Source organism: Haliotis cracherodii, unplaced genomic scaffold, assembly GCF_022045235.1.
Source record: "Haliotis cracherodii isolate W230 unplaced genomic scaffold, xgHalCrac1.p SCAF_3, whole genome shotgun sequence".
Lineage (NCBI taxonomy): Eukaryota > Metazoa > Mollusca > Gastropoda > Lepetellida > Haliotidae > Haliotis > Haliotis cracherodii.
In genome coordinates this window covers 53,017,067-53,041,346 of record NW_027266286.1, presented here as the reverse complement: position 1 = coordinate 53,041,346, position 24,280 = coordinate 53,017,067, and the positions used below count along the sequence as shown (strand labels likewise).

The 24,280-nt window shown below is 41.9% G+C and overlaps 1 protein-coding gene across 1 annotated transcript in view; it reads right to left on the bottom strand.

Annotated features, from left to right (window-relative positions):
• Positions 1-1,243: 1,243 nt before the first annotated feature.
• LOC139475787 (taurocyamine kinase-like) overlaps positions 1,244-24,280 on the bottom strand; it is a 39,130-nt gene continuing 16,093 nt past the window's right edge. The window contains exons 2-12 of the mRNA XM_071258993.1: positions 11,337-11,605; positions 11,037-11,185; positions 10,758-10,923; positions 10,129-10,309; positions 9,310-9,454; positions 8,427-8,581; positions 7,272-7,540; positions 6,027-6,175; positions 4,993-5,158; positions 4,521-4,701; positions 1,244-3,950 (exon numbers count right to left, since the gene is read on the bottom strand). Of these exons, the coding sequence (XP_071115094.1) occupies positions 3,766-3,950; positions 4,521-4,701; positions 4,993-5,158; positions 6,027-6,175; positions 7,272-7,540; positions 8,427-8,581; positions 9,310-9,454; positions 10,129-10,309; positions 10,758-10,923; positions 11,037-11,185; positions 11,337-11,605 (2,015 nt within the window). The 3' untranslated portion in view covers positions 1,244-3,765. The remainder of the gene's footprint in view (positions 3,951-4,520; positions 4,702-4,992; positions 5,159-6,026; positions 6,176-7,271; positions 7,541-8,426; positions 8,582-9,309; positions 9,455-10,128; positions 10,310-10,757; positions 10,924-11,036; positions 11,186-11,336; positions 11,606-24,280) is intronic.

Below are 24,280 nucleotides of genomic sequence, written 5' to 3'. Positions count from 1 at the left end.
TACTTGTACATAACAATAGGCAAACTGTCATTTGATTGGCTGTATTTGTAACACTGATAACTTCCATAATTAAAGCTCAATTTGGATCAAAACCAGCTCTTAGATATTATACACTTAATGTCGAAATATTTGTACAAGTATCACTTGTCCCCAACTTGATTCAAATAAAACTGTTTCCTATAAAAAAAAATCTGCCCCCAACCCCCGTCTGGCTACGACACTGTTACAGCTGGTTCAGCCTTCCTAGTTTACGATCATATTGCTATAGTGAGTGAATGAGTATGTTTTTACGCAGCTTTTAGCAATATTCCAGAAATATCACGGCCTATTTTTAGGCATGTTAAATTATCCCTACAGCTCACCTGAAGGGTTTCTTAACTTGATTTGCACTCTAAACACGTCTCTGAGCAAGAAACCGGGAATATTTAGAGTTACCTCCCTTATGTTACACTTCTTTCTCGCTAACCCCTGTGCACTCTTTTCCGTGATTGCAACATGCTCTCTTTAAACATATACATGTGCATATTAGTATGGATACTATTGTTTTAAGAATCCCGTTCCAATTGTTACGTTGCGATGTTCATAGTATTCTAGATTCTAGGCTAGAAACCGAGGCAGGTCTAAGTCGGGGTTTACAACAGGCGGGGGCTGTGTCCGTTGATTTACGAAAGTCCACGAAAATGTTCTCCACAACAAACCTTGTGTTACACGGAGGAAGATGCCCATTGACATCCTTGACGGTAATCCATATGCTCCATTGTATCAATAGTATCCTTCACGACATTATAGCAATATGAGGGGCGGTCGGGTAGCCTAGTGGTTAAAGCGTTCGCTCGTCACGCCGAAGACCCGGGTTCTGTTCCCGACATGGGTACAATGTGTGAAGCCCATTTCTGGTGTCCTCCGCCGTGATGTTGCTGGAATATTGCTAAAAGCTGCATAAAACCATACTCACTCACTCACTATTGCAATATGAACGTAAACTAGGAAGGCTGAACCAAATGCTGTCATATTTCGTCAAATGGTTGCTGTGCAGCCTCATGCATGATGCTGCATGTTTGAAGAACTGTTCTTCGGGACTTGGCCATACATAAGATGCATACTCCAACCCTGCTATAACTGCGACAATAGATTATATACTAGTTTTAGTGGTTTTGTTGATGCCTCCCACATCAAGCTGAAGACATTTTTGTATCGTCTGTAAAAGAAACTGAGGCATATAACAAACAGTTTTGAAGTTTCAACCATTTTATTCTTAGCATGCTAGCTGTTATTACAAATAAATTACACGACGCCTTTAGACAATGCGCATGCTTTATTAAAACAACACGCTTCGAGTAATGTTAACAAGAGACAGCTTATCATTATATCACATGATGTATTCGGAGATTAATAATACAAAAATCACATTTATTCCGGCAATAAATAAATACAAAGAGATACTATATACCACTTGTGCCGACTTCACTGGCGCCTACAACCTACGGAATAAATAGTAACGCTTCGACAATGAATATAACGCATTCAACAGGACTGACTGCTTGCATTGCACCAACTTAACCAACGTCAGTCGACACAACGACTTAGATAATATACCAGACACATTATCATGGGTTTTCGGAGAGAACCAAGTCGACTTCCCTCTTAACAACCAAGCCATTTGCGCATTTAGCCATAAACAACATTTATGAGAGATACGACCTTGTTGCTATGCGCACGTTGCGGCTAGTTCAGTTCTATATTTGAAGAGATGTTTACAAAAAGATGGACTGATGTTATTTCTAACGTTATTTTTACATTGTATGTATTGACAATAACCCTAACAACTTCTATTCAGTTCTAATACTGAAGATTATTACTTCCGGTTTTACTGGAAGAATATCAAAGAGAAAGAGGGACAAAATTATTCACTCTCATTTTCATGTTGGTACGATAGAACCATCAAGTACAAAAAACGTTATAAAAGTGAAATACCAATATAGAGGAATAGCAAAATACATATTCATAAATATATACGCTGTTTGAGCGATGTTACCGTCTGCGCATGAGCGGAAATGAAGGCGAACACAGACAAAATGCCACCAAACTTTACAAGAACAGACGCAAGGCGCTTGGTATATAATAAAAAAAACAACAGAGCGTAAAATATGAGACTTATTGTGGTAGAAAAATATACCTCAACACAATAAAGCAGAACTTCCACAGCCGAGAAAATACAACCTATTGAGTGGAAACTTCATTCAAGTGCACAGCCTTCATGATGTACATATTATACTTATCCCTGTTCTGTATATATGCTCTTGAACCACCGTCGGTGGTCTACGGAGAAATAAAGAATCTAGAACCAGGCAATGGCCTAATGACAGTGTGATTCCAGAAACAGTCTATCATGTTTGTCTGCTAACTTACTTTTGCTCACGCATATATAATCTACCAGTCAACCCAGGGTCTAAGGGCAGACCTATGGATATTCGGGGCCGGCCTATTGTTGGTTTGTTTGGCCCCAGACCGTTGAGCATTTAAAGGCGAGGAAGAGAATTTATGGATGTCAACTTCTTTATATTGAGGAACACAACGTTTCGGAGTATATGCTAACTCCTTCATTCACCTGATGAAGGAGTAAGCATATACCCCGAAAGGTAGTGTTCCTCATAATAAATAAGTTGATATCCATATATTCTCTTCCTTATGTGTATCACTTCTAAATGCCTTTCAAAGACCCTATTTGAAGGCGGATTTCAATCTGTGCCGTTCCTTAACATGTCTGGTATCAAAAAGAGGTTGTATTTTCACAGCTACAATTACTGAGACCAGTTGCCTCATTCAGCAAATGATGACGCACAATATCACTTGGTTTGTATTGAAGGCGCCGAACGTATATATATATATATATATATCTCGACAAAAATACTTACAATATACGGAAAGCAGGGACTATGAAGAGCTTACATTATCATCAATCCATTATTACACCAGTGACCAATAAATGCGTATTCGTTGAGTTAGTGAAAGGATCCAATGCTTGTTGCAATATTAATGACAATAACATATTTTCACTTAAGCTTTACTTGCATAAGAATCTATTGCATATAAGCATAATTACACGAACAAATAATACTGCTGTAAGTAGAATTAGCATTCCCGACACTATAGCATAGAGAGAGCATGAATATTATTCACAGTAATCTTTGGCTGAAGAACATCTAACTTGGATTGGAAGATCATTGGTGTTTCATTACATAAATATTTTGGCACTGACGTCACCGATTCAAGCAGTGCGCATGCTTGAAAAATAATCGATTGAACATGACGACTTGTAATATACATCTGCACACTCACATCAGCTGGGTAAAACAATAGATATGTCCATACCGAAGATGTCCGAGCTTTGCCGGAAAATGCCGATTTCGAAATATCAGGTGATATTTCCGAATAAGGTGACCGTTAGACTAGATGAATGTCACGTGGTACTTTGAATTCGGCATTTTCCGATAAGGTTCGGTATTCTTCTGCATGAAAATGTCTGTTGATGTCATATACACGTCTTTGTCTTAAATGACATACAAACAAATGATGTTCAAGGGCATATATAAGAGTGACGTTTCAAAATGATATCCGTATATAGGTACTGGTACATTCAAAAAGGCGGCCTGATCACCATACTGGTTGAATCAAAATGGCGGCCAATAGTTTCAAGATGGCGGCTGCACAGATACACTGGTTGGATCAAGATGGCGGCTGCCTGGACAAGGGTGACGGGGTAGCTTACAAGATGGCGCATGATGACGATTTGTTCCCCTTTCCTTTCTGGAGTTCCCTTTCCAGCTTAATGATCTCTTGCACTCCTGTCACCATCTCCTGTACGGCTTGAATTTCCGAGAGACCAAGACGACGTTTGTTGGAGATGTCGTACACGCCGCCCTCGCTCTCGGTGTGCTCGCCGTGGATACCTGGACAACAACGAACTATTTCAAGCCACAGAAAGGAATTATTGTTAGACATCTGTGTGATATTACTTTGTTTGTTTGTTTGTTGTTTAACGTCGCGCTTAGCAATATTCAGACTATTTGACGGCAGACTGTAAATAACGTAGTCTGTACCAGACAGTCCTGTGATTGACATCATGAGCATCGATACACGTAATTGGGATACGATGACATGCATCAGCCAAGTCAGCCTCTTTCGACAAGCATAGTCGCCGTTTATGGCATGCATGGGTTGCTGAAGACCTATTCTAACCCGGATGTTCACGGGTGGGAATTACTTATTGAAATTCATAGCCTAAATACAATGATGATGATAGTGATGATGATGACAATGATGATGTGTTTATTTTAGTTATTGTTATTTCTGTTAAGTGGTTGTTTTGGGGGTTGGTTACATATGTAAATTTTAATTATTAGTCAACATTTACCTTACGGACAATGTGGGATTATGTTCGTCCTCTTTCTACCATAAAACATTCGTTATCGTGCCAAAGTGGGGCCAAATTTCATTGAATATGCTGGTATTTTACCCACCTCTTGCTTGCAATTTGTATTTCTCACAGATGTTCTTGAAGTCTTTCTTGGCGGCAAGTTTGGGGATCTTGATGTGGACGGACGCACGGAGGGTGGTGCCCAGGTTGGAGGGACAGAACGTCAGGTAGCCCAGACGCTCGTCCCTAGCAAAGGTCAGCTTCTTCTCCATCTCTTGTATAGCCTGTAGCAACAAGGGTCAAAATACAGTGCATACTCAAAATCATAAAGAGCCGAGCAGAGTTGCGTCCCTTTGTTGTGCCAGAATCCTATGAGATTGGGAATAACTCTTAATAATTCTTTGTTAGCGTTATGTTCAGTGGTCGTAGGTTTTTCCAATATGGTAAATGTCTAGGACATACATCACTTTGGGTTTGCTTCCCCATTGCGGTGAAATACTGTGCAAGGAGGCGTTGAACTCAACTAACTCACTCACGCACACTATTCTGCAGACTATCACAGCAGAAGTACTTACCGACACAAGCCTTTTATAGACAGCTCCGATGTCGCCGCCCTTCTGCATGGAGATAATTCTAAGATGGTCCTCCTCGTTCACCCACACAAGGAAGGTCTTTTCGTCGTTGAAGTAGATGCCCCTGCCAGTTGGCCAGTCGTCATAGCCACGGGCTGCCTTCAGGAATCTACAAAAGATGCACGTGCATAGTCATCAGCGGTAGAAACTAACAGTTTCAGTCCACTAGTCCTGATAATGATAACCTTTAAAAATGGCTAATTTCTACTAGTCCTTAGGATACCTTTACTACTGGGCAGTTTGGCAAGGATTATATGACTATGGCCAATTTCTAACCCTGGTCATGATTTTCAGTAAGAAGTAAATATGAATTAACGTACACGCCCGACAATAACCAGTGACGATTATGTGCCGCGACACATTCCATTGGGCGTAAACGGCAAAATAGTTGTGAAAATTTTGGATGGATAATTGAAAATCAGTGATGACACCAGGTGTTCGCGAAAAGATTAAGCATGTTGGTTGCACCCGCCACTCACATAATTTCTATAGGAAGTAAGTGTTTGTTTCCAAACGCTGCACAGCATGCCAGTTCTGTGATACGATGTTAAGTAAAGCCTAGGTAAAGTTCGTATCTAGTAGCAGTCATGACCTCGAGATATCCCATTTCCTATTCATTCTAATTATCTGGATATCCCTGCATCCTTTTGATACGCCAGTGCTTTGATATTGCAGGGGGCAACCTAACCAGTCTTTGACTCCCGGCCCGAGAACCAAACTCTTTCATCTGTTCCCCCAACCCCCAACACGTGTACCATATATAACGTAGTCCTGCACCATTACTGTGGAATTTATATTTTTTAGGAATTTATTTTTACTAAAAGCCTAGGTAAGTCTAGATCAAACTAACCAAGTCTAGTTTGCTTGAATCCACAGCAGAAGAGGAAAGGTGCTTTCGAATTTTTTAAAATTATTTCAAAGACTTTTTTCATTGATTAAGTGTTAGTCTAATAGGTAAGTTTGGAAAGAAAACTCACCTGTCGTGATCGTTAAACAGGAAGTGATCCTTGGTGAGCTGGTCTTGCATTTCCGAAGTCATGCCCTCCAGTGGATGATAGGAGCCCTTCAGTGGCCCTTCCAGGGAGCCCAGCACCTCCTGACACTTCTTCTCCATAGCCTCGCGGTCCTGACAACACGTACAAGTGCCATGGTAATTAAACATAGAACAGGCATACTGGGATGCAAACACGGAGCTTTGGACTAGGAGGGGTGCACTTGTTGTTCGCGTTTAGTAATCGTGTTATTTTGTTGCTGTTCTAATCTGACCCTTGGACCACCCGTAAAGATCCGGGGTAGAATAGGTCTTCAGCAACCCATGCTTGTCGTAAAATGCGACAAGCGGGATCGAGTGTTCAGGCTCGCTGACTTGGTTGATGCATGTCATCGTATCCCAATTTGAGTGGAAAGATGCTCATGATGTCAATCACTGGATTGTTTGGTCCAGATTCGATTATTTTCAGACCACCGTCATATAGCTGGAATATTGCTGAGCGCGGCGTTTAACAACAAACAACAACCAAGAAAATACAAAAAAACATGTAAGGTGCTCAATCACCTGTAACATTTCCGAATGTAAACTCAGTATGTTATATTCAAGGCTACATCACGTGTAATGATACATATTAGTGTATCATTATGTATCAGTATACTTAGTACCTACTACTACCCCTAATCCAAACCGCCTTGAGTCGCGTATATGACGGAACAGGGGGGAAATGGAATGTTTTTATTTATTTATTAAAGTGGGGAAGCGAGAATAAATACGTTGTGTATTTATCCTCTTGGTTAATGCATGTTATTCTGAGTATGGACATAGTCTGGGATCATACCTTGAAATTAGTGTTCGTATTTCAAAATATCAAATATTCTGAACAATAACGATCGGATTATGATTTAAATGTTTTACAAACGTAATTCCCTCTTAAGGGATGAGATAGGAATGTCGCGATGTTGATTAACAAGTACTTCTCCACTCGTGTCTGCTCACAGTCATGTCAATTGTTGACAGCATTATCACTGGAATTGTGGCTTGAAATTACTCCGCACCAGATAATGAAATAAGAAAAAAATATGTGCTCTGTTGCAGATTCGATTATTACGTAATGAGTCATAACGTCCTGCCATCTGCAGTGACAGCTGTACGTTACATTATCTTATCTGAACCACACACAACTATCTCTTAAACCTCTCCCTAACGAGCACTAAGGACCCGCCTCTCTTACCTCTTTAGTAAGAACTGGGGGGAACGCATACTCCTTGTGACTTCTTCCAACGCGGATCCTGGTAGAAACGATGAGGTCACCTTCGGGGTCAAGGTCAGAAAAACCCAAGTTTTCGATGTCGCCGAAGTTTGACGGCGGGTGGGAGATTGGCTCTTTGGTGGACAGCTTGTGGTAGTCCCGGATGACCGGGTCGAAGATTTCAGCAAACGTGTTGTAGGATTCAGGGTCGGCGGCGTAGATACCCACCCCGCTGTCAAGGTTCTTCACCCCTGGTGGAGGAGGGAGAGATATAGGGTTAAATATGCATGATACACTTGGCAACTAGCGGGGATATTTAACTATTGTCATGTGACGGGTAGCTCTACCTTCCCAACCACCTTCCTTGATTATGATGATGATGATGATAATGATAGTGACGATGATGATGATGATGATGATGATGATGATGACGACGACAATCTAATTAAAATCGGATCTTAGTTCTCGCTATGGCTAAACAAAGGTCTGAGGATATCCCATTACGGGTCACGTCAGAACGTCTTTTCATCCGACCAATCAAACGGTAGCTTACCAGAGCAGGAAAGTGACAGTCGGAATATGTTTTCTAATCATGCATCATCGAAAAAGGTATCATTACCCAGGTCAGTAGATCAGTGTGCATTCGAATTCAGTATCAGCTACTGGAGTATACAACCAACCCAATGTACATTATAAGGCGTTGGAAGGTCTTCAACCACATACGTACTCCAACCTACCGGGTACCCTTTCACTGCTGGGTGAACGCAGGCATGTTTGTTCTTATATTCCGTTCACGAATATGTTGTACATTATTTCAGGCTTAATTTGCTATGCAAGGTTGCAGATTCGCGATACTATTTGCCTGTTGTATCTTCGAAAACATAATTAACGTGTCCCAAACGCGTCACTCAGGAGCCTCAATTTCAGTGTGACTTATGACAGTCTCGTGTTATCTCGCATGGACTTAATACTAAGCTACGAAGACACTTAGTGATGACAGTGACGTATTCAGGGGCCTACTTATAACCTATCTAGGTTGCCTGGGGAAATACATTTCGATATAACCCCCGAACGTTCAAAACTCGAACTAAAACACGAAACGAAAGAATAATTTGCGGACTTGTTTGTTTTCTATACCTGACATAATGCAGTCCGACAGTGTTGCATTGTGAGATGTCTTCTTGTCCTTGCACTTTTCAAGGACATCCTTGCTGAAGTACTTCTTCATCAATGACTTGCAGTTCTTGGCCTTGGACACGTGTTCGTACATTTCCTCCAGACTATCGGGGTTCCTGAAGCAGAGAAACATGTGACAGATCGTCTCAAAACGTTCAATGGATTGACAGTTATTAAGGAATAATATCGGAGCTAACGATTGCATGTCGGTTCACGCCACATCATTATACCAGCTGCATCACGGCAGTCTGTTTTAGCAAGTGATGCAACCAGCACACCAATGTTTGACAGCAATGTGAAACGATCCACGCGGTCTAGGCAAAATGGATTACAATCAACCAGTCACAAAATTTAAAATTTGATTCATTCCGGTCCTATGAGTGAGTGAGTGAGTTGGGATTAACGCCGCTGTTAACAGTACTCCAGTTATATCACGGCGTGTGAGCTTAATGTGGGAGGAAAGCCCGCAGTGATGCAGGTCTAAGACTTTTACCACTTCGGTGAAACCCATGAGCAGGGGTATGGTGCTGACAAACACAGAAACATAATCGGGGCGTAGGTTTCTTGCGTGCCCCCCCCCCCCCCCCCCCACCGGATATTTTAAGTTAAAACTACGAGCTTCATTTTTAAGAAAAACACCTTGCAACAATGTAATCTTTGTGTCAGGCAATTATTTTCTAACACTTATAACCATAATTATTTTTTAAGAATTTTAGGGACAATTTATTTTTTTCGATAAAATCGTACCCTAGCGTTGCTTTTGATATCAATAACTGGTTCCTTGACTATTTACAGGCCGTCGCCACATAGCTGGTAAGTGCGGCGTTAAACACTAAACTCTCACCATGTCAGTTCCTTCTCTAGTCTCAGGATCTCCTTCACACCGTTGTACATTTCAGTAACGGCTTGCGCCTCCGTCAGCCCAAGACGACGCTTGTTGGAGATGTCGTACACGCCGCCCTCGCTCTCGGTGTGCTCGCCGTGGATACCTGAAAAAAACATAGTTCTTTGAATATTTGAATCAAAATAACGTTGTTTAATTTTTAAAGGCATTTTTTCCGAATAAATAAATTTGTATTTTGGAATACAAGAAAATATGTTTGCAGATAGATTGTGGTATATTCTTAACGATTTGTCACTCTTTTTCTCAATTTCTTATTACTGATACGGCCATAGGCCTACATTTCATGTATAGAAAGTATTTGAGGGTACATTTTAACAATAGAATATACACCAAGATAGACACAATTTTATGGATAACAACTTCTTTAATACTGTGAAAAGCGACGTTTCGGAAAGCAACGGTATAAGGATCTATACCGAAACGTCGCTTTTCAAAGTATTAAAGAAGTTGTTATCCATAAAATTGTGTCTATCTTGTCATCCGTCAACTTCTAAGTAATGCCTATCAAACAATTTAGAATATACACCAATAGCCATGCTAACTGCTAAATTACATCAAGTCGTAAGATGCATATACCATGGGAAATGCACAGAATGACTATACTAAGATTTTAAAAAACGGGCCTACTAAGCATCTTTTGTCTCGCATACATGATGAAACATTGGCTTGTAAACGATATCATTTTCTGTTGGCTTTACCACTCGTTCATCGAGGGGTCTATCGGGGGTGATGTCAATTGTGTTTCTGTATGTTCCTCACCTCTTGCCTGAAGGTTGTACTTGTCACAAATCTCCTTGAAGTCGGGCTTGGCCGCAACGGCTGGGATCTTGATGTGCACAGACGCTCGCAGGGTCGTCCCTAGGTTGCTAGGACAGAACGTCAGGAAGCCAAGATGGTCGTTCCGGGCGAATTTCAGGGTTTGTTCCATGGACTTGACAGCCTGGAAATGAACATGAATGCTGTGAATAGAGGTGTGCATCATGTATAATGTGTCCACATCACTGCTGTTCTTATCCGACCCTTGGACCACCCGTGAAGATCCGGGGTAGAATAGAATGCTTGCCGTAAAAAGCGACTGTGCTTGTCGTAAGAGGCAACTAAGGGGATCGGGTGGTCAGGCTCGCTGACTTGGTTGATGCATGTCATCGTATCCAAATAGCGAAGATCGATGCTCATGATGTCAATCACCGGATTGACTTGTCCAGACTCGATTATTTTTTAGACCGCCGTCATATAGCTTGAATATTGCTGAGTGCGGCGTTAAACAACAAACAAATGATACGACCCTTGTATCTCAGACAAAGGTGTAGTTACATTTCAAATGTGAGTCAAAACAACATTTTTCTGAACACTCCATCAGTGTAGAAGTTCTACTGAAGGTTCCTTACCGATACTAGACGCTTGTAGACAGCTCCGATATCGCCGCCCTTCTGCATGGAGATGAGACGGAGATGGTCCTCCTCATTCACCCACACAAGGAAGGTCTTGTCGTTGTTGAAGAAGATGCCTCTGCCTGTTGGCCAGTCGTTGTAGCCGCCGGATGCACGCAAAAATCTGAAACATATTCAGTTTACAGTAAGTATGTGCAGCAAATGAATTATTACTTTTGAAAAAGGAAATTGATTCTACTTTGAGAACAATATAGTAATGCCTCAAAGACGGAATACCTGTCATGGTCGTTAAACAGGAAGTGTTCATCTGTCAGCTCCTTCTGGGTTTCCGGTGTCATGCCCGTCAGAGGGTGATACGTTCCCTTCAGTTCTTCAGGGAGCTTATCAAAAGCTTCTGTTGTCTTTTTCTCCATCTCTTCTCTTTGCTGAAACGAAAAGGCATCAAGTACAGTCCAACTTATTAGTAAACCCACGTTCGGCTGATACTACAACTGATGCTGAATGACACTATATCAAATATAGATATGTTAAGAAAATAACCCACTGATTCCAGAAGTATTTAAAAAAAACCCGAACCTCTTTGGTAAGAATTGGCGGAAAGCCGAGTCCATCATGTGACCTTCCAACTCTGACCCTGGTGGAGATGATATATTTCCCTTCCGGGTCAAGATCTTCCAGCTTCATCTTTTCGACATCTCCGAAGTCGCAGTTTGGATGTTTGATGGGCTTGTTGTCCGGGACCTTGTGGTAGTCCTTGATGACGGCGTCAAAGACGTCAGAAAACGTCGTGTAGGCTTCTGGGTCACAAGCATAGATGCCAACACCGCTATCCAGGTTTTCACACCCTGTAACGAAAACATGACATTATATATTGTCCAATGTTAACGTTGTTCAAAGTTATTAATGGAAAGTCTTACATTAATATGTACCTCATTAAGCCGGACCCCGTTTATCTCGTTGGGAACATAACTACAAGGGTAATCTCTTTGGGAACCCTCCCATCCAGATTAACGAGAGTTCGGTATATACAGGTCTCTAAAGTGCCGGATTTGCTGTGCAGATTTGCGCCCCTGGGCTCTCCAGAAACGTATAAGTGTAGGTTGGAATCCTGGTTCGAATCCTCGTGGGTTTCACCAACGTGGTAGAACTCAAAGACCTGCATCACCTTCCTTTCATACATACATTTTGGAATAATTGAAAACGATGGCATTATGCTCTTGTTTATGTTTCGTTAGTCTGGAAGCCGGAAACTCGGGCAATCTTTTAGGGAATCTGAATTAGAGTAAAGCTTGGAGCTGCGATTGAGTACACACTCAGAACAGATATATTGGGGCAAAACGCATTACAGAATTCCATTTTCTTTTTAATGAACATGACACAGTGACGTCAGTGTAGTATTATATATAGGGTTATATATCGTATGCAGGCCTTGACATTTTGATAATGGTGACGATGGATATATGACAGTGTAAACAGATATGTTTTCTTGCCTCGTGGGCTAATGTCTTCAAAACATCTTATATATTTCCATAGCGATAGATGTAGGCATGTGTTGAAGGCAGGTCTACAAACTGAGTGTGGGACGGTCGGGTAGCCTAGTGGTTAAAGCGTTCGCTCGTCACGCCGAAGACCCGGGTTCGATTCCCGACATGGGTACAATGTGTGAAACCCATTTCTGGTGTCCCCCGCCGTGATATTGCTGGAATATTGCTAAAAGCGGCGTAAACCATACTCACTCACTCCAAACTGAGTGGAAACAAACCGTAACTGTGTATTCATCAGCGATATTCCAGCTATATGACGGCGGTCTGTAAATAATCGAATCTGGACTAGACAATCCAGTGATTGACATCATGAGCATCGATCTGCGCAATTGGGATCGATGACAGGCTTCAACCAAGTCAGCAAGCCTAACCACCCAATCCCGTTAGTCGTCTCTTACGACAAGCATAGTCATCTTTTGTGGCAAGCATGGGTTGTTGAAGACCTATTCTACCCCGGATCTTCACGGGTGACTGACGAAGTACAACATCAGTTACACATATATATTTTTTATGTATTTACTCACTCACTCTTGATTGGTGAGTAATGGCATTTTGTTTTAAGTCAACTATTCCAATACACAGGACGGCTTGTGGATGAGTCTGGACAAGACACACCAGCTCATGCCTGGGTCGGGATGAAATGGCATACAATCAGCCAAGTCACATATGTTGTCACCATTCGAGAAACAGTCGACTGGTTGTACAAACAAGAGTGAGTGAGTGAGTGAGTTGGGTTTAACGCCGCTTTTAACAGTATTCCAGTTATATCACGGCGTGTCAGCTTAATGTGGGAGGAAAGCCCGAAGTGATGCAGGTCTCAGACGTTTACCACTTCGGTGAAACCCACGAGCACGGGTATGGTGCTAACAAACCTAGAAACATAATCGGGGCGAACCGGGATTCGAACCCATAACCAGAGGTTTCTGGCGTGTCCAAGGGACGCAACTCTGCACAGCGAATCGCGGCGCCTTAGACGACTGGGCCACCCGTGCCCCCTGTACAAACAAGAGATTCGTGTGAAACTAATCTCATGAAAATCCGATATTTTCCTCCGATAGATACCTCTCTGCGTCACAAATATGAGAACACATGCATGGAAGATCGCTTCAGGTGAACCCACAGGAAATTTTGATCGCCCAATCAAAACGAAGGATGTGTGAGCCAATCAGATGTCAGCTTTCTGTAACAATTCGGCTTCATGTCTTTACTGATTCGAACATTTCTATCTCTGCGTGCACGTCGCTGTATAACTGCATTTACTCTTGAACGCGACATAAACCGCATTTCACGTCATCTCACTCCATGTGGGAATAATCGTGGAAAAGCCCATTTCTGGTGTCCTCCGCTGTGATATTGCTGGAATATTGCTTAAAGGGGCGTTAAACCATATGCACTCGCTCACTCACTCAGTAATACTCTTAACTCACCGATAATCGGACGACATTTTTCCCTGTTTACAAATCAGTGTGTGAGCGCGCTTCATGGAACCCGAAGGTATGTTCTGTATACAGAACTGTCAGTGTCAACAAACAGGGTACTGCATAATCTCTACCACAACTACCATTTCAACACAGAAATAATTATTAAGAACTGTACACACTGGTTATGAGCTGAGTAGAAGTGTATGGCGTTGTTTACGTTCCCTGTACGTTAACGCCAAAACCACGCGATAAAACAAACGCACTTAATTACACGATGCCAAGATATAAAACACTGCTAAGAGAATGTGATGGTTATCGCCAAAATGCGCCTCCATTTATTTTAATTCTCAATTTCCCCGCTCGTCTCAAGTTCGTAGACAACGTGCGCTTGTATTTCAAACCATACAGCAATCGGCAACAAGAGTGATGGAATGCTCGCGCACCTGTCAGGGTCATCGTATCGTTTCCGGGTCAGCTCGAGATACAAGCCAGCGCATGGCGATATTCGACACGAATTACCACCAATATAAATCTATCCCACCCGCGGCACGTGCTAGAGCGCAGCGTATCTAGTCCCCCTCCCCCCCAAGAGAAATTTGATAAGAGGGGCAGACAGCAACACAAATACATGAAGCAGCCGCGGGCAGACAGACACAGCATTCCGTACTACACTGACGGCTCAGAAATCTTTTATTTTTTTTTAAAAGTAAGAATTCTACACAATCTCTTCCCTTCATATGAGTCTTAGTTTAACGTAACTCATAGGCGTCTCCAGATAAGACGTCTTCAAGATGTTCTTTTATTAACAAATCGTTTCAAACCTAGCATTGTCCATTTTACTGAAATGTCCCGGATCATGAAACTTGAAACAACATAAAACAGGGCTTTTATCCATGCGGCTGATTATGGTTGCTTTAATCCCAGTTATACAACGGGGGAAAACAGTTCTGTATGAAGAATCGAACCCGGTCCCGGCGTAAGATTCCAACACTATAACCACACAACTAGCCTTGCTCCAAGGCTGTACTGAAAGATAAGTATATGGATATGTAGTAATTCTATCCTCCTAATAAGCAAGTCTAGATCTGTGGGCAGTCTTAAGACTCCCATCTTCCCGAGGCAAGAGAGTTAACTGACTTTAAAAGTCCTGTTTCCACCCTTGCCGAACATGGCTGGAATTTCTGGCTCGATCGTAGCGCCAACAGTGGCTATTACGAGTTATGTCCCTTCTCAGCCTCACCCATGGACCAATGAGATTCCACTTTTCGTATCACTTGCATTTGCTTCAAACAAAATGGCGGCGTCCAGTCAGGACGATCTGATCAATAATCAAGATCTATATTGTGATAAAACGGGTCTTACATCGCGAAATGCATCAAATCACGTAAGCACCTACATTAAAAACATGAAAACATTTGGAAAATATCTGTTGACAACGAGTTGGCGGTGCACATGCTTTGCAAATCCTGCAATCGACCGAAATCTGCACGACAGTTTACGAACCGGATTACGATTTCGTTGCGCGATTTTGATTGGACTATGCATAGACTCGTTAGTCCAGCCAAAATGTAACTCCAAAATGCCAGCCTAGTTCGGCAAGGGTGGAAACTGGACTTTTATAGTCAGTTAACTCCCTTGCCTCGGGAAGATGAAGGCCGCCAGTCTCATAGGGCCAACTTGTTCTTAGAATCTAGAAATTATGATTTAAACTAATAAATTATTGCCTTAGAGACTTGTGCAAGTCTACTACACAACCAACCATTACCCTGATGACGAAAGATAACCCGACTGAAGCATTATTCCAACAATATCACGAAGGGCCCCAGGGACAGACTTCAGGCATTGTACACGTTGGGAGTCGAACCCGCAATGTCAATAAACATTGGTAAACTTATTTTTGTTTGTTTGTTTCTTTGTTTGTTGTTTAACGCCGCACTAAGCAATATTCCAGCTATATGACGGCGGTCTGTAAATAATCGAGTCTGGACCAGACAATCCAATGATTGATATCATGAGCATCGATCCACGCAATTGGGATCGATGCTATGCATCAACCAAGTCAGCGAGCCTGACCTACCGATCCCGTTAGTCGCCTTTTACGGCAAGCATGGGTTGCTGAAGACCTATTCTACCCCGGATCTTCAAAGGTAAACTCAGTACGAAATACAATATCTATACAATACCACTTATTTGTCAATTATGTTTGAGTGACACATATCGTATTGTTGGAACAGAAGACCACATGGGTTTTGAAGAGCGCTTGAGATAAATTTGTTTCCGTAGAGATAACTGCCGCACAGGCATGCTATTCCTGAGATTGTATTATGCAAACGCTAGCGTTGTACATAGCAACATTATAACGTGTAACAAAACGCCTAGACATATCTTGTCTGCTATCAGCTGGCAATCAACAGGAGTACGCTGTTGGCGTCTGTACACGCCCATAGCATGTGTGGTGAGAGGATCACTATTCTTGTCCGCCATTTTTTTGCCTCTCGAACGATTCTTATTTCAACAAAACCACCACCTGCGCCATACTGTTATGACATAGACATAATTCGATCGTTACAAGTAAACATATGCGCCGGTGTTAACGTGGTGTTGGAGTTAGCCCTGTACATCCCATGTCGCCATATATAGATAATCAAAATGGATAATCGTCTCCTTCACCTACAAGAGAACTCAGTTTAATCCATAGCTGAAAACAACGTGGGGATTCCGGGTTAGAGCACGCCCCCATCAATCTATGCTGGTCGGCCGAAGCTAACGAATGGTTGTATTTTTTTCTTGGTTTGTTGTTTAAAGGGCAAGTTCACACGGGAATGAACCATTTTTTCTTGTACTTTTTCCACATCAAATGTGTTAACATAGAAGTGTCATAGACAAAAATATAAAAACATCATATTTAATTAACATATTTTTTGCACTAAAACGATTTATATTTTTCACATTTACCAAGTGTTCTATTTCCATAACAAAAACACCATGGCTTATGCCCCTTGCAATATGACGTCATTGGTGCCAATTGATAAACATTATGACGTCATCATGCTTTGTTAGAGCCGCTTCACGTGGTGTAGGTACAGTTTTGTGATTCTAGCACCTCAGATGCCAGCCAGAATTGTGTTGTGCTGAGTCACCACTGCGCCGGAGTGTGTCGTAGACCATGTTGTTTTACCGCAAACTGGCCCTTGATAACTTTTGCGTTGAGAATAGACAGGGACCCAGTTGAATTGGCACCAATTACGTCATAATCTAAGGGGGATAACTCAGGCCTATTTCGCTCGTTAAACGAAGGCCTCATAACGGCATATCACTTTCACACTATTGTGAGCTTCCTACTTTCACTGTGAAAAAAAAATAGTGTATATTTTCAAACACAGATACTAACTAATTCTAAAATTGCGTTTTGTGTAGAAAAAGAAAGAAAGTGATTTTTGCGTGTACACTTCCCCTTTAAAGGGCAAGTTCACACGGAAATGAACCATTTTTTCTTGTACTTTTTCCACATTAAAAGTGTTAACATAGAAGTGTCATAGACAAAAATATAAAAACATCATATTTAATTAACATATTTTTTGCACTAAAACGATTCATATTTTACACATTTACCAAGTGTTCTATTTCCATAACAAAAACACCATGGCTTATGTCCCTTGCAATATGACGTCATTGGTGCCAATTGATAAACATTATGACGTCATCATGCTTTGTTAGAGCCGCTTCACGTGGGGGAGGTACAGTTTTGTGATTCTAGCATCTCAGATGCCAGCCAGAATTGTGTTATGCTGAGACACCACTGCGCCGGAGTGTGTCGTAGACCATGTTGTTTTACCGCAAACTGGTCCTTGATATCTTTTGCGTTGAGAATAGACAGGGACCCAGTTGAATTGGCACCAATTACATTATAATCTAAGGGGGATAACTCAGGCCTATTTCGCTCGTAAAACGAAGGCCTCATAACGGCATATCACTTTCACACTATTGTGAGCTTCCTACTTTCACTGTGAAAAAAAATGAGTGTATATTTTCAAACACAGATACTAACTAATTCTAAAATTGCGTTTTGTTTAGAAAAAGAAAGAAAGTGATTTTTGCGTGTACACTTCCCCTTTAACGCCGCACTCAATAATATTCCAGTTATATGACGGCGGTCAGTAAATATCGAGTCTGGACCAGACAATCCAGTGATTGACATCATGCGCATCGATTCACGCAATTGGGAAACGATGACATGCATCAACCAAGGCTAATGCATGGAACAGGTAGCTGGGTTCGGTGACGTGGAAGATTACGTCGTCAATGTAGTGGGACATTGCTGATAATATTAATCACTGGATTGTCTGGTCAAGATTAGGTACAGGCCGTCGTCATATAGCTAGAATATTGCTGCGTGTGAATAATCAAACAACAACACCTCAAACTGTCTTCATAAACGTTAACTTCGAAATCGGTTGTTTCGAACACATGGTGATCTCGATCTTACACTGAGATGAGTGTCGAATAAAATCATATCTGTTGAGAAGGTTTTTCTGTTGTTGTTTGTTGTTAAACGCCGCAATCAGCAATATTCCAGATATATGACAGCGGTCTGTAAATAATCGAGTCTGGACCAGACAATCCAGTGATTGATATCATGAACATCGATCCACACAATTGGGATCGATGACATGCATCAACCAAGTCTGACTACCCGAACCCGTTTGTCGCCTTTTACGTCAAGCATGGTCGCCTTTTACGGCAAGTATGGGTTGCTGAAAAACTATTCTACCCCGGATCTTCACGGGTCAGAAGGCTTTGCACAAAAGGTCAAGCGAAGCCTATGCTTGGTGTCTCCTGGATTGGTAGCTGGAATTTAAGCTGTGTAAAACCCTACTCACTCACTCACCCATTTGACCCAGCCCCTCATATAAGGGGTGAGTGAGTGAGTAAGTGAATGAGTAAGTTTTACACTGATTATAACATCACACCAGCCACATCCACGGGCATCAAGACGGAGTGATCCTATCCAACACTATCCACTAGGCTTCTGAGCCGCCGTAATGAAAGACGAGTAAAATCAGTTTTTGAATTAAGTGAAGCCACTTGCAGTCAAGGTCTGGAACGGAGATAGCTACAATCATTTTTGTTCAGTGATATTTTCGTATCTTTGTTTACTCAGAATCTAAATACTCCAAAGTAGATACCGACGCTTTTAATACATTCTCATTGAGAGGGATGTTCCAAGTCTGAGGACGTGTCTCATGGATAAACACGATAGTGGGAGTTATTTATCGTTATTAGCACCCCGACTACAAATGTGGATGTTCCAAGGATGTGTGTGTAGTTACCCGGACAACAGTATGACGGGAGATAATGTACACGATGTATAAACATGCTTGAAGTACTAGACTGATGATAGAGTCATCCTCGATTATCTAGGGTATTATATCTCCACTCGATTACTATTTAATAATCATTATTTATTTATCATAACAAAATGGTTTTAAATTACACTGATTAATCGAGGATGGGTCGATGGGTGTTTGGCAGAATGGGAAAGGTTAGTTATCGCTATGAATTATAATTAAAAAGGAGCCCCGAGACTCTTTTCATTTTCAGATACTGCAGCAATGTAGACTTGCCAACAATTATAGACTTGTATGGGCTGTATTGGATATATTTGTTTCAGTGTCTGCATGACAGACTACCGGTTACTGGTCGGTCCTCAGCAGCATATAGGGGGCACGGGTGGCCCAGTCGTCTGAGGCGCCGCGATTCGCTGTGCAGAGTTGTGTCCCTTGGGCACGCCAGAAACCTATGTCTGTGGGTTCGAATCCCGATTCGCCCCGATTATGTTTCTAGGTTTGTCAGCACCATACCCGTGCTCTTGGGTTTCACCAAAGTGGTAAACGTCTGAGACCTGCATCACTTCAGGCTTTTCTTCCCATATTAAGCTGACACGCCGTGATGTAGCTGGAATACTGTTAAAAGCGGCGTTCAACCCAACTCACTCACTCAACAACCTATAACTTCGTGCTCTTTGTGGTGAATGTGACCGTCACTATAGACTTTCTACCAACACTTAATCAGACATGCCGTGATGTAACTGAAACAATGTTCAAAACGGCGTTACACTTAAACTCACTCACTCCAAGCGGAGTTAATCTAACACAAAAACTAGCACATGTGTCTCTGCACATCTGCTTCTAAAAGGTCCTTGTATCAGTCAATTTACACCAAGAAATATCGGCCTGAATAAAGATATCTTTATGTACTTAGGTCTAAAAAGGACACTTTTGATGTAATTTTTAAAGAAAAGTAACAATAAAAGAATGCATAATTGACCGTTGTACGAAAAATAGATATTTCAAATTTAACCTAATCTAATGATTAACATCATAATGATATAACAATTATTTTAGAACGAATTTGACAAAGTAACAACGACCCCAAGAGAGACATTTATTATCGCATACATATGCATGGGGTCATTTTGCCTAACACCGACTCATCTCCTTGAAGAGCGGTCAGGATTGTTATACTTTCATTCATCGTTGATTTCGTGTGTAGGTTTATTAAAATCAGTCGCCCTACCCCCAGGATCAGTTCCACGGCACATCATCCTTGTGTCTCCCTTTCGACATCTCAAGAGGAGGATTCACTGTCTGTACCCAAAAAAGCAATCACATCATTCCATTTGTTTTCCAACAGACGCGGAATATAGCCTCAGACATTCCGAATATAGTTATGCCGGATGAATAAATTCCTAAAACCGGTAGACGAGAGGCCCCATAATTCTTGGAATATTCATGGAAGGCTCGACCGACCAGTTTCGCGAGATCATGACCGCTTCTGCAGCTGAAGTGGAGTCTGTTAGCAAGCCGATTACAGGGGATTGATTCTGTGGTGGTCGCCGTCGCTTTGTGTAAAACCCTCTTAAGTGAGGTAATACAACCGACATCCTGCACTGGGGGGAGGGGCGGGGGGAGTTTGTTGTGGAGACGCTCAGGTAAACAAACCAGGTAACTGTGAGAATGTTGCAGGTATTACAGGACCTCTACGTGCTCAGTTTTGAAGCCGGACATTTAAATACATGATCCCTTGTCTCGGTGCACGCGGACCAATGTGAGGGGGTTGGGGGTGGGGGGGTGGGGGGTCACCTCTCATTTACAGTATTTACAGGTTACATGGACTAGGCAATGAACAGGTGAATGGGAGTCATGCACTAGAGAGTGTAGATACACGCGCGTGGTGGGAGGCGGAATTATGATGGGGAAAGGTGTTGACGTTATAAATTGGTATGGATATTACAATGACATCGCTGAATATCCATTGTCTCTTATTGTAGATGTCCTAATCTCAACTGGAGACATGAGCGAGTGGGTGAGTGTGGTTTTACGACGCTTTTACTAATATTCCAGCAATATCACCCATGTTGGGGGAATCAAACCCGTTTCTTCGGCGTGACGAGCGAACGCAATAACCACTAGGCTACCCCACCGCCAGGAGAAATAAACTCAATTAGTCTAATGTTGAAACGACGTCACTTAAAGCCGTCTATGACGTCACGAACAATGGAGGACGTCGTCTTCAAATATTTAATACGTCACATTGATTGTGGGCCTGACAAGCTGGTCAGCATGAAGCAAAAGATACAATGTTCATTAAGATTATCTATAGCTAATTTCCCCTTTCTTCACACCCTTATGGGTAATATAATATAAGAAACAGACTTTAGCTACGTCCACTTACTTCCCTGTATTCATTAGGACAATAATTAATATATTTACAACAAACATCCTTGACAACAGTTATGTTATTTAGCTTTACATTTTTATGCAGTTTAGAGCATCTACTTTCTCTCGACAACTCACACACATTGTAAACATGATTAAATCTCGGCTGTTTATACACAAACCTGACAACAAAATAAAAACTCTTGAAACGCATCCAAACCGTGATGGCTTGGACGTACTTTCAGTCGACGCACATGCTACGTGAATATTATTGCAATGATGTACGCGCACCGTCCGGGTCATAAAGTCATGGTTATTTACAAGTTCATCCGCTGCAAAATAAAGACTGAAATCTATCCAAGTTCTAAAGTTACGGCATACAACGTGGAGACAGCGGCCTTCACCTTGCATGCCTATGTGTTTGCATCAGCGGTGAGAGGAGCGCAGTCGACACCTCGTTAAAACCACCATACTTTCACCCAGATATCACAAACCCCAGTGTGGATATTATTTTCCTTGCTGACGTAAACAGATTCTTGTACTCGAACATATATACACATGTAATGAAACTTTATTTTGGCGATGCTACAGTTGAAAACAACGTCTTTTCGATCTTGAATCGCTTGTTTTACGGATTTAGGACAATCTGCCAAGAGACAGAAAGCAAGATAAACGGTTTTCAGGATTGATTTAGGTTCCACATTCTAAAAAAACAACCCAATTCTTTAAATATAAGTTTTAACGAAAATCCAAAGAAATAAGAAGTAAATCATATTGGGTTAAATAATTCAATTGAATATTATTTTTAAATTACTCCAACGTTCAGGGAAGGCTAGTCTGTAGCACATAATAGTTCATTAACTGAATGTAGGGTTAATGTAGGGTTAATGTCGCGTTCAAGAGTATTGCACTTATCATATCGCCGTGCATGCACGTGTGTGTCTGTTTGTACTGGTCCGAACTAATGCCGGTTTTATAGTGCTAGCCCACTGAGCTACTTAACTGAAAGGGGGGGGGGGGGGGTTCAATAACCTCTGGGCGCCAAGGATCAAAGTCATGCTACTTTATTTACGTATGTTGAACAAAGAAGTTGGTGTCGGTTCAATAGCCTTCAATCACATCCTATAAGTGGACTAAGCACACACGCTGCAGTCGGCTTCTTTCACCCTGAAATTGATGATATCGCCGGACTTATTGAATATTAATCCGCCCTACGTACAACTAACATATCATATTGTTAATACCTCCCGAGTCATTGAATCCGATAGACAAACGAAACTCGAATAGAAGAAACCGGGACTCCCACAGAATCTATGCTATTTTAGTTCTGAGCTTCTATCAACTTCAAGAGTTGCCATAAATAGGTCTGGTAGCTCAGATGCCCTGTGATCGTCCCTAAGCCAGTCGTTGTCAACGGCCAAGGTGATGTGAGTAAAATGGGGATTAACGTCGCATTCAAGATTATTGCACTTATATACCATTTACTAAAGTCTTTTGGTATGACGCGGCCGGGATCGACCCAGTCAACTGCTGCTACCTATGAGTGAGACCCGTGAAGATTCCGGGGTAGAATAGGTCTTCAGCAACCCATGCTTGCCGTAAAAGGCGACTATGCATGTCGTAAAAGTCGACTAACGGGATCGGGTGTTCAGGCTCGCTGACTTGGTTGATGCATGTCATCGTATCCCAATCGTGTGGATCGCTGCCCATGATATTTATCACTGGATTGTCTGGTCCAGATTCGATTATTTACAGACCGCTGTCATATAGCTGGAATAGTGCTGAGTGCGGCGTTAAACAACAAACCTATGAGTGAATGAGTGAGTGAGTGAGTAGAGGTTTACACCACTTTTAACAATATTCCAGTAATATTACACATGGGCACACCAAGAAGTGGCTGCATACATTGCACTCATGGCGGTCTCCGGTATGACAAACCAACACATTAACCATTCGGCTACCCTACCGTCTTGTATATATCAAGGTACACAGCACCATTCACGTCATTTGAGGGAAGATTTCGCCTCAAAAATGAAAGTGCCTCTCGATGTTGTATGGAGATTAGAGTGCCCTCCTCTATCAGCTAGTCTCGTCTGGGTTCAACCATGGACAAGCGATGAATCAGCTGCGTTTTGAAAAAAAGCTAAAATGGTCGATCTCAAGTCATAGAGATTATTAACAACTGATGGTGATTATTCAACGATACAGAGATCCATCTGATCCTATATAGTCAGGGGGGCATGAAACCTTGAAATATTCACATAATTGCAGCAGAAACACCGTGGGTGAGTCACATGTTCTCAGATCGTCTTGGCTGTGGCCTTGAGGAGGATATCAAGGTCACATCTGCAGACGACAACTAGGTATGTCAATTTCTTCTGAAGCGCCATGCACGCTAACACATGCCATTTCATGTACTGTACTCCCTACCACGAACAATAACACATTTTAATGGCTGGAGAGACGATCGCAGTTGTCATTGGCTTCATCCAATGCATCCCGTACAGGTTCATAATCAAACAATTTTATCGACTTGTTGAAAATAATGTGTTTCGACAAAAAATATAAATCAATGTCACAATTCTGCTAAATATTTGCCAGCTGTGCATGTAATCCAGAGAAGAGCGAGTGATTGAGAATAATTTTACGCCGCTTTTAAGATTTCACATTAGTAATAATCTACAGAAGTGGGTAATCGAATAATGGTGTTTGTGCTGATGAGCGAACGATGCAACAAGAAAGCTACCCAGTAGCACCTCAACGACACGACACAAATCAACGTTTATGTTATACGTGACATTTAACTAATCCTATGTTTATACGTGACAGTTTCAGTC